The 15,637-nt window shown below is 35.2% G+C and overlaps 1 protein-coding gene across 4 annotated transcripts in view; it reads left to right on the top strand.

Moving 5' to 3' along the window:
* The window catches only part of LOC108756156 (putative polypeptide N-acetylgalactosaminyltransferase 9), a 229,556-nt gene that overhangs the window by 192,960 nt on the left and 20,959 nt on the right, over positions 1–15,637 (top strand). For all 4 annotated transcript variants that reach the window (XM_018499764.1, XM_018499763.1, XM_018499761.1 and 1 more), the window contains one exon: positions 11,166–11,335. In XM_018499764.1, coding sequence (XP_018355266.1) covers positions 11,166–11,335 — 170 coding nt within the window. The remainder of the gene's footprint in view (positions 1–11,165; positions 11,336–15,637) is intronic.

Below are 15,637 nucleotides of genomic sequence, written 5' to 3'. Positions count from 1 at the left end.
GTAAATAAACAAATAAATACGAATTCGTTGCTTTACTTTTTATCTTGTCTCTTTCGTCAGCGTATTAAAATATACAAAGCGGACAACAAGAGGAAATAATTCGAACGATTTTTCAGATACTTATTTATGTACGTCGTGGAACGAAGCAGTTTCTTTATTTATTTTTTTTTTTCTTTTATACAACCTTTCAACACTTATTTATACGATAAAACGAAATTCGTTCTTTCTTGTTTACGAACGATCTCTTTTTTCAAAAATACACTGTTCCAATAATCTCTGAGAATACATGAATAGTTGCGTCTCTCGCGTGTTATATGTAGATACTCTTTTTTTTTTTTTTTTTTTTTTTTTTTAATCATAGATCGCAACGTATCTCGTAAAACGTGAGCATCGCATCGTTTATTTAACGTCAATTCGCTTTGCCGCTGTTGTTGTTTCCGCACCTATGTGTATTTTCCTCTCACTACGCGCGAGCGTGGGGGCGTACGTATTCCTCGTCGATGCACCTTTACGAACGCGAACATTCAATGACTGCTAACTCCGCCGGCGCTGACGATGACGCGCGCGCAGATTTTGCGAAAGGTACAGAAGTAGGATGCAAACGAGGATGCTTGTTAGCGAGCCAGTCGCACCGCGCCGCAGCACGAACCGTTCTCACTCCCTCGAGTTCGCTACGAGCGATGGCAGCGGACGAGGATGTTTACTCATTACAGGTAAACACTATCCATCATCCCCTTCCAGAGAGAGCTTTCAGGTCGCGATTCCGTCCGGCGATGCAGCGGAGCTCGCCATCACATTCTCGACGCGACACGATGCAAAAATTCGGATGCGACGATGTTACATTCTTTTTCTTCTCCCCCTTGCACGCTCTTTCCTCAAACGAGAAATGCGCGTTTCGTGCATTAATTGCAGTAATTGTCAAATTTTTTATTATCCCGATAACCGTGTTAGCGGAATTAAAATTATTGAAAAGAGATGACTTGATACGAAAGTGTCGAAAATTGGCCAACTTCTTTTGCTTTTGATATTGCTTCTGAATACGCCCGTATCGTTAATTGATATTTAATTTCGTTTGTATTTCATACGCATTTAAATTTTTTGTCATTTAAAGTTATTCATTTATTTATTCAATTAATAAAGAGAAATGTAATTTACTTACGGCAAAATGCTCGGCTGTTATTAACAATTATAAAAGGCCGGTTAATTGGAATGCACTAGCCGTCAACCAATGGCAGCGGCGATTTATTCTAAAGCTCACATACAAAGCTCGTATTGTTACTTTATAAATATTTTCACTGGGGTATAACGGGAAAATGAAATAATATGTATGAGAATTACATTAAATTAAATTTAATATATTATAATAAAATTTTGTTACGTGCACATTGTTATTGTAACTTAAATATGAAGTAAAATGTAATGTAACGCATTTTAAACGAGGCCAGAGCGCATTTGTCAAGCCACTAATTACTTACAGTTGACCAAATGTATTTCATACAGTAGCGACCGACATTGCGGGTCAGAGATGCCGCAAATGGAAACAACCGCGTAAACTCCGCTATCGGTATACGTAAAATTATACAGCGGAAAACGGCGGTAATAAACTGAAAAACCAGGATTGGACTGTATTCTCGGAATTTTCCTTCTGCGACGGAAATCCCAAAGTAACATAAATCCGAAGGGGGGATATACGATCGCAGCAGCAATATGCGAGTTACCAGTAAAAGAGAGAAACATCCACGGAACCGAAATGGTAGGCATCTCTTGTACACTACATATTCTCACTGCTGCCTCGAGATACAAAGCTGTCATGTTAACGCTGTCAACTGTTGTACGTGAAATTTTACGAGGTATATACAGGAAACTACGAACTGTGACGCTCGTAAAGCTGTGCGCTACATTGTCGAATTAAAATCTCACTTCACTTCATTGAGACGTTTAGAAAGAATATTTAGGCAGTGTTGAAACTTGCGTAAAATGTTTAACATGCTGCTATAAAACGTTGCTCGTTGCAATGGAATTTTCTTCCGCAATAATTTAAGATATATGTATTTTAAACAAACTTGTGTAAATTATGTAAGGTACAGAATTTCAACAGATATAGAGTGCAGAGTTCGTCCGAAAGTGGGAAGAAAACAATTCTTTTTATACGCAAGATGTCTTACTTTACATACTTATATGGCGGTCTGGAAATGCAGTCTGAAATTATAAATCAAATTCAAATCAATTTTTCGTGAAATTTTTCATCGCGTTTAATTAATAGCGATTTAAAGCGTTTCCATTTTTCTTCGGAAGAATAATTTTTCCTTTAGATTTGAGACGAGCGAACTTGTCAGAATCTTGACAATCTATTTTGACAAGAGAATATTCACGGAACGTGAATTGAAATGAATATATTATTTTGAATATATATATTTTTACAAATGATTTATTATATATAAATGCACGTAACTTTTTGCTTATTTTTTTTTTTGTGTGCACGTATATTTTTGTAAGACTTCACTCGTGAAATTCAGGCACGTTGCATTTAGCACTGAAAATCTGATATGAATACGAGAGCCGAGAAATCTGAAAACCATCGCATATCAAGGATTGTGTTCTTTCTCTCGCATCCCACTGAGGGATCCCAATGTCGCTGGCGCTATATCGGGATACAAAGCTGTCGCCGCGCAACCAAGCTCACTTGGGATTTTATGACACGCGTATATATGGAATCTCCCACGCTACTGTATTTCGTGCTTTCCGTGGAACTTCCTGCGTAGTCTCCGGCAAGTGCTTTTACATTTTGGCAGAGTATTCGTTTCCGGCCGCCTGTCAAAGCGTCGTCAACCGCGTCTCGCGTTAAGATTGAATTTCAATCAGTTCCGTCGTGAAGCAATCGATGAGTAGAGTGCCATGCGATTGCTTTGATTCGCATACATCTCGCGTACCAGAAGAACCTTTGTACTTAAACGATCACGATTTTGCAAACTCTCCGTCTTTCTCTCTCTCTCTCTCTCTCTCTCTCTCTCCCTCTCTCTCTCTCGGATTTCGATTTGTTTTTGCTCTCTTTCGCTATACTTTATCCACGTTAAGAAACAGACGAGATTCGCATGTACTCTCTACATAAAAGTGGTTTTACCTCGCTTATCTCGCTACATGAAAATTAACGTGTATGAGAGAAGCACGAGGATTTTTGTACCGAAAATTGCGTTTGTATAAAAAATACGTTGGGAATTCGCAATGTTGGTATTGTCATGGTTACGATTCAAACTGAACAATAAGTCACGATAACATCAAGGTGACATTCGTGATCGATCGAGAACTTTAACTATCATTTTGGAACTATTTTAACGTCATTTGATGTCAGCAGAACTTGTTACGCTGCTTGAGAAGTCCGCTATAAATTCACCGTTATTCTGAAAAACAAAAAAAAAAAGAAGAAGAAGAAGTAATATCGATGGCACAAATAAATCCGGTTATTAAGTGATACCGAGGCATAAGAAAATAGCTTCCGTGTTGGAACGTGCGTTCGTTCTTGTTTTTTTTTTTTTTTTTCTTTCTTATTCTGGTCAGCGAATAAAGCTTTGGCATAAACGTTACGTGTTGCTGGAGCCATGCTCGTGCAGACTTACGGTATCCCACGAAATTAAATACGGCGATATAAACGAGACAATAATTCGTGGGTTAACGTTCGGAACGTGTATACAGCTATACATTCCGCTCACGCCCGCGTGCGAAAGCTCTCGTAACTTAGCGGCGGTCCCTCGCACACACCTATACGTACACGTGCGTGTACTTTCCGTGGCACACGAGGAAAGGTGAGAAACACTTGATCATGGATATTCCTCTCCTTTACCCCTTACAGCCGAAAGTCCGCACCCCATCGAGCCATTACGGATCTTTACGATACCCCGCGGAGCGGATGCGAGCTCGCGATATTCTCGTCGCGGAGAGCTGATTGAAACCGCGCCTGTATTTTTTTTTTTTTTTCTTTCATCGTGCCAGATTATCCTTGATGCGAAACAATAAATGAACAAGAGAATACACGTAGGAAATTACATTCCGAAAAATTCAATACACCACGCTCGGTTTTTTCGCTATGAAAAATATCTCGTTAGTTGAATAACTGTCAGTAATGAAGAATACAATTATACTGGATTTTCTGTTTTTAGCACGTATACGTGTAGGAAAGAAATCGAATTGAAAGAGGACCGAAATGTCTCTTTCGCTTTTTTTCTCTGCTCCTTCGATTTACGTGCAAACTATAATGATATTAAAACAAAATGCCTTTGCGAATTCGAAATATGAAAAGTGCTCGCGGAAGCTAACGTGGTCGATCTTTCTCTCTCGAGTGACTGTTTTCATACTCTCAGAATTATTTAGGTCTAGGAAGAGACGATCTCTCTCGTCCAAACATTACATAGTTTACCCAATTACACAACGCACGCGTAAACGTTATTATGAAGAAAATGTATGAACAGCTGTTGCGTACAGACAAACATGTGTCTTGGGAAAGTACGATAAATACACTTTAACCGGAAAAGAAAACATTAACTGGGCATATTGAATCTGCAACAATGACGAGAAAATTGTTTCTTTTCTGCATATGTACACTATCGTTCATTAATTTCGATACACACCAGGATTCATTAATTTCTCTGTAAAGAACGAACATGATACGTGCGTTTTGCACAGAAATGAGTCCATCTGTTGTTATAAATATTTTCAACATTCGCATGTATCATATTTATATATTATTTATATAAAAAAATCCTTGAACAACTGCAGTTTTTGGTTATTCTCGAAGAAACAAGATACACACGCAAAGCCATGAGATACTCATTGCGATATCATATACATGCTTAATGCTATTTTGAAACTGACTTCGTCAATACGTACAAAGTGAAAGCACTCTAACAGCGTTGTTTCATCGCCTTGTATTGTGATACTGTGAAAACTTGTTGTAAACGTATAAAGTGGTCTCCGTAAATAGCTTTCAGGAAGAAATTATAAATCGAAAAGCGATCTGTCATAGAAAATTCATAACAATGAATTCATTCACAAATGAATTCATTTCTGTACAAAATACAGGTATTACAGAGATCAACGAATCTGGAAATGTATTGAAATTAATGAGTAGTAGCGTATGATAGAATGAATACGCGTGAGTGTGAGATAGGTGTGAGATTGCACAGAAATTTTCGATAAGAAATTTTTCGCGACCGTCGTAACGATGAAAAAAATCAATCGGGATTCGAGTTTACGCGGGTCATGCATTTTTATCACGCTAGCCATTTCGAATTATCTCCGTCATCTTTCTTAAAAATGTGGGTCTATTTCTTTCGGATCTCCTATAATCTCGTGCGAGAAAGGCGCTCTTATCCATCGGTTATGACGAGAATCCGCGGGTATCTAGATTCTCTTAGATTTCGAAGCCATTCTCGAAGAACGCCAAATGTAGCGTAACTTACAAGAGATATCGCCAAGTATCCAATTTTTCCGCTTTATGATTTCTGAAGGTTTAGGTTATTCTTGTACAGGATCATCACACTATCGCGACTTGCGAAATATCATTGATTCGCTGTTATTAGCTCTATTTATGCTAACAGATTGAGTAATTATCGGATTGAATAACTTGTGTAAGTGCAGTTAAAAAGATAAGAAAAATGTAAAATCATTTGTAAGGAATGTCGACGTTGACTGTTGTAACGTAATCTGAAGATCCGTAGACAAACGATTCTTGAAAGGCAAGAAAGATGCTCGTAAAAGCCCGCAATTAGCTTCACGAAACTTTCATTTATCTTTCAGAGAAACGCTGAAACAGATATTTTGCAACGCTACCCTCGCAAAAGTTTTTCTTTAAAGATATATAATTACGCCGGGGAAACTAAATTAGATTGTACATCTCATTCTGCATTTTCTGATAGCCTTGCGAGTTTTGAGATGTTTCCCTTGCATTTTATTGCGGTATCGGGCAAAAGGGATGAGATGAAAACTTGGATATACTGCAAATCAATAAATTCCATTATAAGACGTTTTTCTTTGAAACTTTCAGAAACAGATTATATTTTCCCAAGCTTTATTAACTTTTAATAATGGTTCTACGAAAATGATGATTATGATAATTTGTCACATTTACATTTTAATCGGATAAAACATTTCGATTCCGTTTCGTCACGCGATATCTATCTGAGAATATTCTCATTACAATTTATTGGAAATGAAAGCTCGCCGTCAACAAAGGAACAATTTGGACGCGAGAAATTTGATTCTCCATCTTCTCGCAGCGTAACGTCGTTTCCTCGAAGCTTGGTGCTCGTGCACTCACTTCCACAGTATTTGACTTTCACTCACTTCGCGCGCGCCTATTTCTTCAATTTCCGCGAACGAAGACAAGTCAGGATCCCCGCAGGCGAGATGCTTACGGCGAAGAGACTTGCAAATAGAATTCCACGCATTCAAGATGCGGGCCGGGCGACGCGACGCGACGAGACGCGACGGAGGGATGAGACGTAGCATGAAACGTGACGCGTTTGATCGAGTGCAACGCCTCGCGGGGTTTAGGCGATTGGGATGGATGACAGGAGGATGGGGATGGGGTAAGGGTGATCGCCGAATGTGCTGAACGCGCGAAGGAGCCGCTTCTCATTCGATATCCGTGGCTGATTTCGAGGTACCCATCCCGAGCGCCGTCCAACAATGGAGTCTCTTTTGTCGACGGGAAAGAGGATATCGCTGTTGAACGTCAATCGACTGGAAACGATCGATGCGTTTACTGGCTTAAGCGATTTCCCACTTTGTTCGAGCCGTGCCGCGTGCGCGATTTATATTCGTGGCCGTGCGCTTTTACGATATATTAATACGACTGTGACGATATTGCTATGATTTACTTTCGACCTATGCGAGCTGTATAAATACGCATTGACAGGTGGATTCTTCCTAAATACAGCTAATAGAATGATTATTCTGTTACATAAATTCAATATTGACATATAATATATATTTAACACTTAAACGAAATATTGCAATTTTAGATTTATTATTTAATCGGATGGTATGGTATTATGAAATTAATCATTCATTCGTGCAGGATTTGTTAGAGATTTTTTTCTATGAAAAATTTTTTTCGAATGGATCAGTTATACGAATAATTGATATATCGAGTGTGTGTAGTCGGTATATTATTATATTTTTATATAAATGAGATATTAATTATATTAAATTGCTACACTTAAATGTGATATAACGTAACGAGTACCGTTGTTCCTAATATGGATTAAAAATGACTTATAGAAAAGGAGATTAAGAAACCTGTTATTGCTGCAAGAATTATGTGCGATAATAATGACAAACCGCGACCAGAATTTTCTCCGTGGAAGCCGTTATTACTGCGAGATTTATCACCGACAATGTTGGAAATTAAAAAACGCAAGTGCTCCGCATTTGAAAATGAGAATTTCGCCGGCTTTGCTTTACTGTTAAAATTGAGTACACAAACTAATGCGGAATGAGAGGAATGCAAATGCAAATAGCGTTGATTCAGCTCGGGCGTTTGCGAGCCTCTTTTGCTTTTCTAGTCAAAAAAGCTTATCTGATGTATGGTTAAGGCACATCAGATATGCTATTAACAATATTTGTAGGAGGCATACATTTCACTATTGATAAAATGTTATTTTAAAGAATCTACGTAAATAATAAAATAAATTCCAGCCAATTCTTTTTAAATAACATTACATTACATTTTAAATATACACAAAAATCTAAATATTCTACAAATTAATGATACTACAAGAGTATCTTTTTCTTTTAAAAATCTTTTAGAAATATATTCTACATATTATACATTTCCAAGCTGCATTAATTTTTAATAATGGTTTAATTATAAATAAATTCTTAGTTAAATGTGAAACTTTTTATAAAATTATATAGGGAAAAAGGGGGTAAAAGATGACGATCTTAAGGTTTATCAATTTTTTCTAATTTCTGCGATGAGATAAAGAGACTGATTAATTTTTTCTTTTCAAGTTTACTGCAGTCTTAGTTATCATTTGTAAAAATTATAAAGTTGTTAAATAAACAATTACAATTCTTTAAAATTTAATTTTTTTAAGGACATATTAATTTCGTTCTCTTGCCCCCCATATGTGGATAAGATGACTTTTAGTAGTGGATAAGATGACGAAAAGTCAATTTAAGTTAAAAATATACTTTTTATGAATAGAAAAAGATTTATTATGATATGTTTTAATAAATTATAAGAAGTTTAGAGAAAAAAATATAAACAAAATAAAACCTTTATATAATTTATGAAATTTATAAAATTTATAAAATTATTGAAACGTTAACATTAACATAGTTATATTTATATATTATACGTATATACTGTATGTAGTAATTACGTAATGAACTTACTATTGTAGAATAAAAATATTTACTTAGATGTACGATTTTTTTAAATTGTGGCATAACTTCTATTATGGATGTGTTCGTAACAAGATGTTATAGCAGACTGAGCGGCAATCGCTGCTGCGTGCTCAGACACGTTTAAGCGTGTTTTGTTTGTAATGTAGCCTCGATTGTTCTACTTACCCCTATAGTCAACTGACCCCGGTCTACCCTACTATAATTATGTCATTCCTTATGTATAAATACTGCAACATTACAAGTGAATGCATCCAAAACACATTTCTTAATATTATCTATTTTTGTAGTCGGATTAAATTCAAATTATAAGAGATTGTGTATTATTACCTAAAGCCTTTAATAAGTTAAGCATCTGTTTTTCATCTATTACTATCTTTAAAAAATTAACAATTCGTTATCTTACCCTCTTCGTCATTTTACCCCCCTTTCTCCTTACGCATTTTATAATGTAATAATTTATAAAATAAACTAATATCTCTGATTATATAAATAAAATTTATATAATGAAAATTAATTAATACTGTTCTAAATATATGGAGTATATCTTCAGTATAATATTGATCTCTCTAAGTAGATTGTGACTGTGATATATTCTCTAAGTAGATTGTAACTGTGATATATTCGGATTTCCTTATTTATACTTCATCTTCTACGTACAGTTACATAATGTACGTATATCAAATATACCAGTAGGTTACGTTATAACGTATCTGATAATTAATAAGAGTTTGCTTAATCGACATAAAGATGATGTTAATATTTAATCAGTTGTCTATGCTAAAATTATACATATCATATTTTTTTAGATAGTCAAGTTTGTCTCTCTCTTCCGTATAAAATTTTCAATTAAACATTTCTCACTCTAATTTTATATTAATTTTATCTTAATATGACATTCGCCGCGGCGCCGTTATCTTTATAAATTTACGACCAGATACAGCAGTCATTCGAAAGAGAGAAATTAAACCTCTCTGTTTTTATAAGAGAAAACCCTCTTTATTATTTTATTGTGGTCTTATAATATCCTCCTTTCCAACACGCTTGTAAAAAATTTTAATCGTGTGACATTTTAAATATTATATGACATGTCTTACAATTCACAGCTTAATTGTAACGTAGTAGTTGAATTTATATATGAAATTTATTATGGACATTGATAAAAACGATATATATATAAATACCCGCGACAATTTATGTAAAATTCAATGTGACATGTTTGTTCTTTATATGAAATTTGTTGCGTCTGTTTATTTATTTATTTTTTTTTTTTTTTGGATAAATATGGAACAACACGACATATAAACGTAAAATACTTATTCTCTACATTGCCGCTATTCTTTATCGATATTAAATTATTAATATTATTTTATCTTGTAATTTTTATTGCAATGTTTTAAAATACATTATATCTCAGTAATCTTTTTCTGTCCACATTTTTATATTTTAGTCTGCAAAATATTGACTATTTTCAAGAAATTTCTCTTTTTTTCTATTTGGCTCATCATTATTTAACTGTTTACCTATTATCTTATTTTCCTTGACTAATTCTCAAATCAACTGAAGAACGGTTATTTATTATGTTTATACTTCAAGTTGTTTCTGCGACGAAAAAATATTCCTGTGAAAAAATGCAGACGTATAAATATACATATGTGTAGGTACACTAAGTTTTACATTTCATCTGATATAAACACCTTCAATCCGACATGGAAACTGATTATGAAGGGATCTCATTCACGAGTAGATATTCGCTTCGGTACACCAGGAAGGATAAATCGGAAATTTAGCAAACAGTACATTTCGTGAACGGTGCGTACGCTGGCAGCTGTTAATTGAAATTATTCACAGATGGTAATCATAGTAATGGCCGTTATTGAATGGCACATCTCATAATCGCTTCATTAGCACGCAATGCGCGCAATCGTAACAATGTACTTACTCTCGGCTGCAGTATAATGCGCTAATTACAAACGAATACCTTGAATTAATATATGATAATTATCTCATGGGTGGAAGCATACGTATTTATAGTAGAGCTAATTACGAAGACATCGATTGTGAATCGAAATGTATTCATGTATTAAATGCATTATGAGACTAGAAAATCGCGAATAGCGAATTGCAACAGAGTAAATATTGGATAAGTACAATGTGTATAGAATTTGACGAGAGTACGGTAATACACGGAAACGGCAATCTCTCGCTCTCGCAAGTATTATGAAAAAAAGCGAAGAACACATACATTTTATTTGCCGTATCCATAAACCACGGCGTGTGTCTGCGGCTAGCTGTGTGTTCGTGCATTAACTAGGTCCGGAAGTCGCAATCCCTGCATCCCCGGAATTCATTTTGCGGTTGCTGAGCTTCGGGCGAGCGTACACCTCGTGGGCGTTTAGTTTACGAACATTCTCTACCTTAATCGTATTACCGTATTTTCCTGACATATCTTCTCGTACATATTATCGGTTTCGCGTAATCATCCCTGTTGCGGTCTACAGATCAAGAACTCGATTCGGCCGCACTGTGCTCGTGATTGTTCTGCAAACAATCGCGCAATCCGCTATCGAAGTTAATATTATTAGAGGAACGTAGACAAGACCCCATATTCAGCATGGAACGCAACGATATTTCGATTTTGCTTCGTTAGTAATATTTGTATGTGAAATATTACGAATTTCAACAACACTATAAGCGATTTTCCTTCACAGCACAATCGTTAACGGTCTATTTAATGATTGCTTCGATTCTTTTTGTTTTAGGTGTAAGGAATCTGGTAGGTATTTGAAGGATCTTCCGCCTACAGCAGTAATTATCTGCTTCCACAACGAAGCTTGGTCTGTGTTGTTGCGTACAGTGCACTCCGTGCTGGATAGATCGCCAGAACATCTCATACAGGAAATCATTCTGGTCGACGATTTCTCTGACATGCGTAAGTCGTTTTTCTACTAATACAGAGAAAAGTTAAACAAATTCGTTATTATCTTTCGTAACTCTCCGAATCTGACGTTAAAATCTGTAATACTGTTACTGACGCTGCATAGGTCCTGTGAGACCTATTTCATTTATGTTAATTAAAAAGTACTAATTTTAAGGAATCAAAATAATAAACGTAACTCGTATAAAAAGAATAAATATTAACAAGGGAACCGCCGTAATTGTCCCTTGATTTCGATAGGTTTGGATATACTTAACTGAAGCATCAACAAAAATATTAGATTATTTTTTTTAAGTTTTATGGTATTTTATACTTTTAATAATAGTGTCATATTTATCGAAAATGTCAAATTTTTTAAATTTCTCTTACTCACCAGGGGTTGTCGACTCCTAAAGCTTAGAAATAAACGTATAAAAATATGCTGGATCTAATATCTTTTGATGCTCTACAATTCATCAGAATCCAACAAAGCTCATCAAAATCAATGAAAGAGCTCTAACGGTTCTCTTGTAAATATAATTTTAATAAGAATAATTCAATTTTTTGTGCATAATGCATCATAAAAAGAATTGTTCGACATTTTTCACAAAGAGATTTATAATTAAATGCGTCCAACGGATCTACCGTTAATTCCAGAAAGTTAAAATTGTCGAATTTCGTAATAACGCACAGTAGACTTTATTTTATTTGTGCGTGGTACAAAACAGATTTCAACTTTGTTTTCGATACCGGAAAATTACGAGAAATAATTTATATGATCATTCTCATCGGGGAAAATTAATACGTAATTTGTATCTCTATTGCATATTGACATATGATATATTCAAGGTATTTCTTTCGTATAAAGCGAAAAGTAGACGAGTTACTCTCGCGTTATCGCTCGAACCGCACACGTACTTTAAATTCAAAACGAAATATCTTCTATGCTCAAGCTCAATCGAAGCGGAATAGCATATCGTTTCCGTAGCGTCATAAATCCTCGTGCAGCTCTCATCGCCGAGCAATGAAAAATCCTCGATGGAACGCCAAAAGGGGAACTCGTAAGCACAGAACGCGAACGGAAACCACGAACCATTATATTCGCGTACTTGCTCGTACAAGCGCTCTATTCAGAACGGTGATTCGTTATCGCGACAGTGTTTCGTAGTTTTGCGATAGATCGATTAATTGCGATCCATCTCTCCACTGTGTCGCCTCGACGTGAATAGAAGAGAAACTCTCAGCCTGCTTTACAGATACCCTGAAAATTACGAGAGGTTCATACAAACTCTGCTGCTCGGCTCTCTCTATAAGTTTAACGTGCTCACTTGTTCTCGTTTTCCAAAATCGGGCGTGAACGCGGTATATTGTATCAAATATTACAGCTATGGGGAAATACTTATACAAGAAAGGTTCAATCTGAAAACTCGTAAAAATCTGCAAACTTTGCAAAAATACAGTACATGTACCTATACTTATATAATTATATAACTATATATAATTATATAAATTTTCTATTTCGGTTCTAATATCGAAAACACTTAAAGAAATCTAACATTTCCATACTTCTGTTAATATCTCAGAAACTAAATTAAACTCTAAATTATCAGTCGAAACAGCAAATCTATGTGCGACAATCAAGTTCAAATGTATTTTGTTTCTACATTTTTTGTATTTTATTTTATTTGTGAATTTCAGATTTAAAAAAAATCGTTTATTTGCCAAACTTTTCTTATTAGAAAAAGGAAATTTAGAGAAAGAGATTTTGAAGTAGAAAAACTATTTGAAGCTGTTTCTATATTTTTTTTTTATAATAAATGCTGTTTCGCGAAATGAAGAAACAAAGAATGTACATATATATATATGTACACTTCGGCGAAAAAATATTTGTCATTGTTCAAGTTTTGATGTCTTTATTAACTTGAAAAACTATGTTTGTGATTATTCATATTCATCTGTCAGAATACATGTTTCTCGCCTAAAGGCATATACGTGAAGTTGATAGAAATATATGAAACATGTAATTTCGTAAATGCGAGCGAAACAAATACGCATTGTTTGGATGCAAAAAGGCAATTATAGCTTCAACGTAGTTGCACGTTTTCGAATAAACTGACGTTTATACAACAGCCACTAAATCGAAATCTAAATTACAAAACTAGTAAAACTGGAATCACTGTTAACAAAAAAAGTCCTATAGTTATATAAACTATTTACGAGCGTTAGTTATATTTAAAAAATATGCATCACACGTTGATACATATAAAATATCAATTTCAGAATAGATGAAGGTTTGCGTCGGCATTCCTGAATTAAAAATATTATATTATTTTTTATTTTAATCGTATATTGAAGAAAGAACAATCGGTAATCGCATGAAATCCTACGAAATAATACAGGTGGATGAACATAAAAATCCTAAGAAAGGGTGTCTGAGATTAAGCTGGGTTCGCAGGAAAGCAGTGCATAGCTAGGATAGTTGCTGCGATCTTTATTAAAAGCTCAAGATAAGCTCTCGTCCCGACCGGAAGTTAAACCTATAAACATAATTACTTGCTCCAGCAATTTCCTGGTCAATATTTTATATACTATAAACAGACAAGTAATTACTCTATCACAGAAGGAGATTATAACACTGCATCTCATACGTACTTTTCCTTTTTCGCAAAGATAATTAAAAAATGCGAACGCGATAAATGAATTTATGCATGTTTTTCTTTAAGATCGCAGCATATATAATTCGAGAGTTTCCTTATACGTATGAATTTCTTTATGTATAATTATTTTCTTATAATTAGTCGTCGAATATTTTATTTCAATTATATGAATATTATATTACAATATGATAATTTTTTATTATATTAAAAAATTATCCCTTTATTCACCGATATACGCGCGATGGGCTAAAATGAATTCAATGATTAACAAAGTCCACAAGAAAGTTACAGCGTAGACTTTAGCCTTTCTCGGCAAAACTCACGCACGATAATTAGCTTTTATAAAGGGGATTGGCGACGGGGATTACAGAGTTAATTATGAGCGCTCTCGACGGCGACAGACTGTGCTCTTTGAGCGGTTCCATTATCTACGCCTCATATAGTGCACTCAGCAAAGTCATAATGAAATCTGCAATAATGGCCAGGGTCGGTTTATGCGTGCCTCTTTGTGTTCGAGGAATTCATTAGAAATTAATTCGGTTTGGAATGCGCGCGGATTCCACGCGCGCGAGCCGGTTGCGCGTGCATTAAATGTCTGATCTCTGATCTCTTACGGTCCATCTCTTCTCGTTCGAATGCAGCTAACGAGAACGTAGCGCGCTTCGTTCAACACACTTCAGTGTACTTCGAAAGGAACATTTTCTCGATTCGTAACTACCAGCGAGATCCATACAACGATCCCTATATATTTTTCTATATCTCGACACGAGGCACGAAACCATTTTTCTTTTCTGAACCGTATACGCAATACGGAATCTCTGAATGGCAATCGAACATGACGATTTTGTATTAAAGCTTATCAGATGCGCAACTCAACAAAAAGGGATTAAAATTAAGTGTCTCGTCCGGTAATCATTGCTCTTGCACGAAACACGTTGATCCGTAGAATCCCATTATACTATCCATAGTTAATCGAGCTTACAGGGCAGAGGCTTAGGATTAGTGGTACGGTCTCTCATAAAGCCATTCTAATGGAGAATAAATCACGAATATCTGCTAATTGCTGCCTAGCAATCCGTAACTATAGGCAGATGTGTTTTAAGTTTACATCTCGCTTATGTTTGTCAAAAATAATACGAGATAACAGACTGAGACCTCGAAGCATCCACACAAGTGACATCGAAGATTTTCAGTGGCAATATTATTATTTATCGTATTATTTTTGTTTAAGATCAGGATTGTGTATATTGAAATGAAAAACAGATAAAGGAATTTAAAACAATAATAAATCGATCCCTCGCCGACGCAATAAAATTATTTAGGCCCGATTGCACCAACGTCACTTTGATTTCAAGCGAAACTTAAAACTCTCTTTCTATCTCGTTTTAAAACCGAAAAGAAGCAGGGACAAAGAGAGTTTTAAATCTTGCTTAAAATTAGAGTAACGTTGGTGCAACCGGGCCTTCAAGATTTTAATGTCATTCAGCGTTATTGATATCGTTCTAAGATGCTTATGAGCATCGAATTGCTAGTCAATTTAATTTGTAATATTATTGCGGTTAGTAGTTTTATGGAGTTTGCATTTCATAATCGAAAAATTATTTTCGCGCGCAATTTAAAGGACTACATACGAGTATATATATATATATATATATATATA

This window comes from Trachymyrmex septentrionalis, unplaced genomic scaffold (assembly GCF_001594115.1).
Source record: "Trachymyrmex septentrionalis isolate Tsep2-gDNA-1 unplaced genomic scaffold, Tsep1.0 scaffold96, whole genome shotgun sequence".
NCBI classification, from domain to species: domain Eukaryota; kingdom Metazoa; phylum Arthropoda; class Insecta; order Hymenoptera; family Formicidae; genus Trachymyrmex; species Trachymyrmex septentrionalis.
The sequence above is the reverse complement of the archived record's forward strand: the minus strand, read 5'-3'. Positions and strand labels throughout refer to the sequence as shown.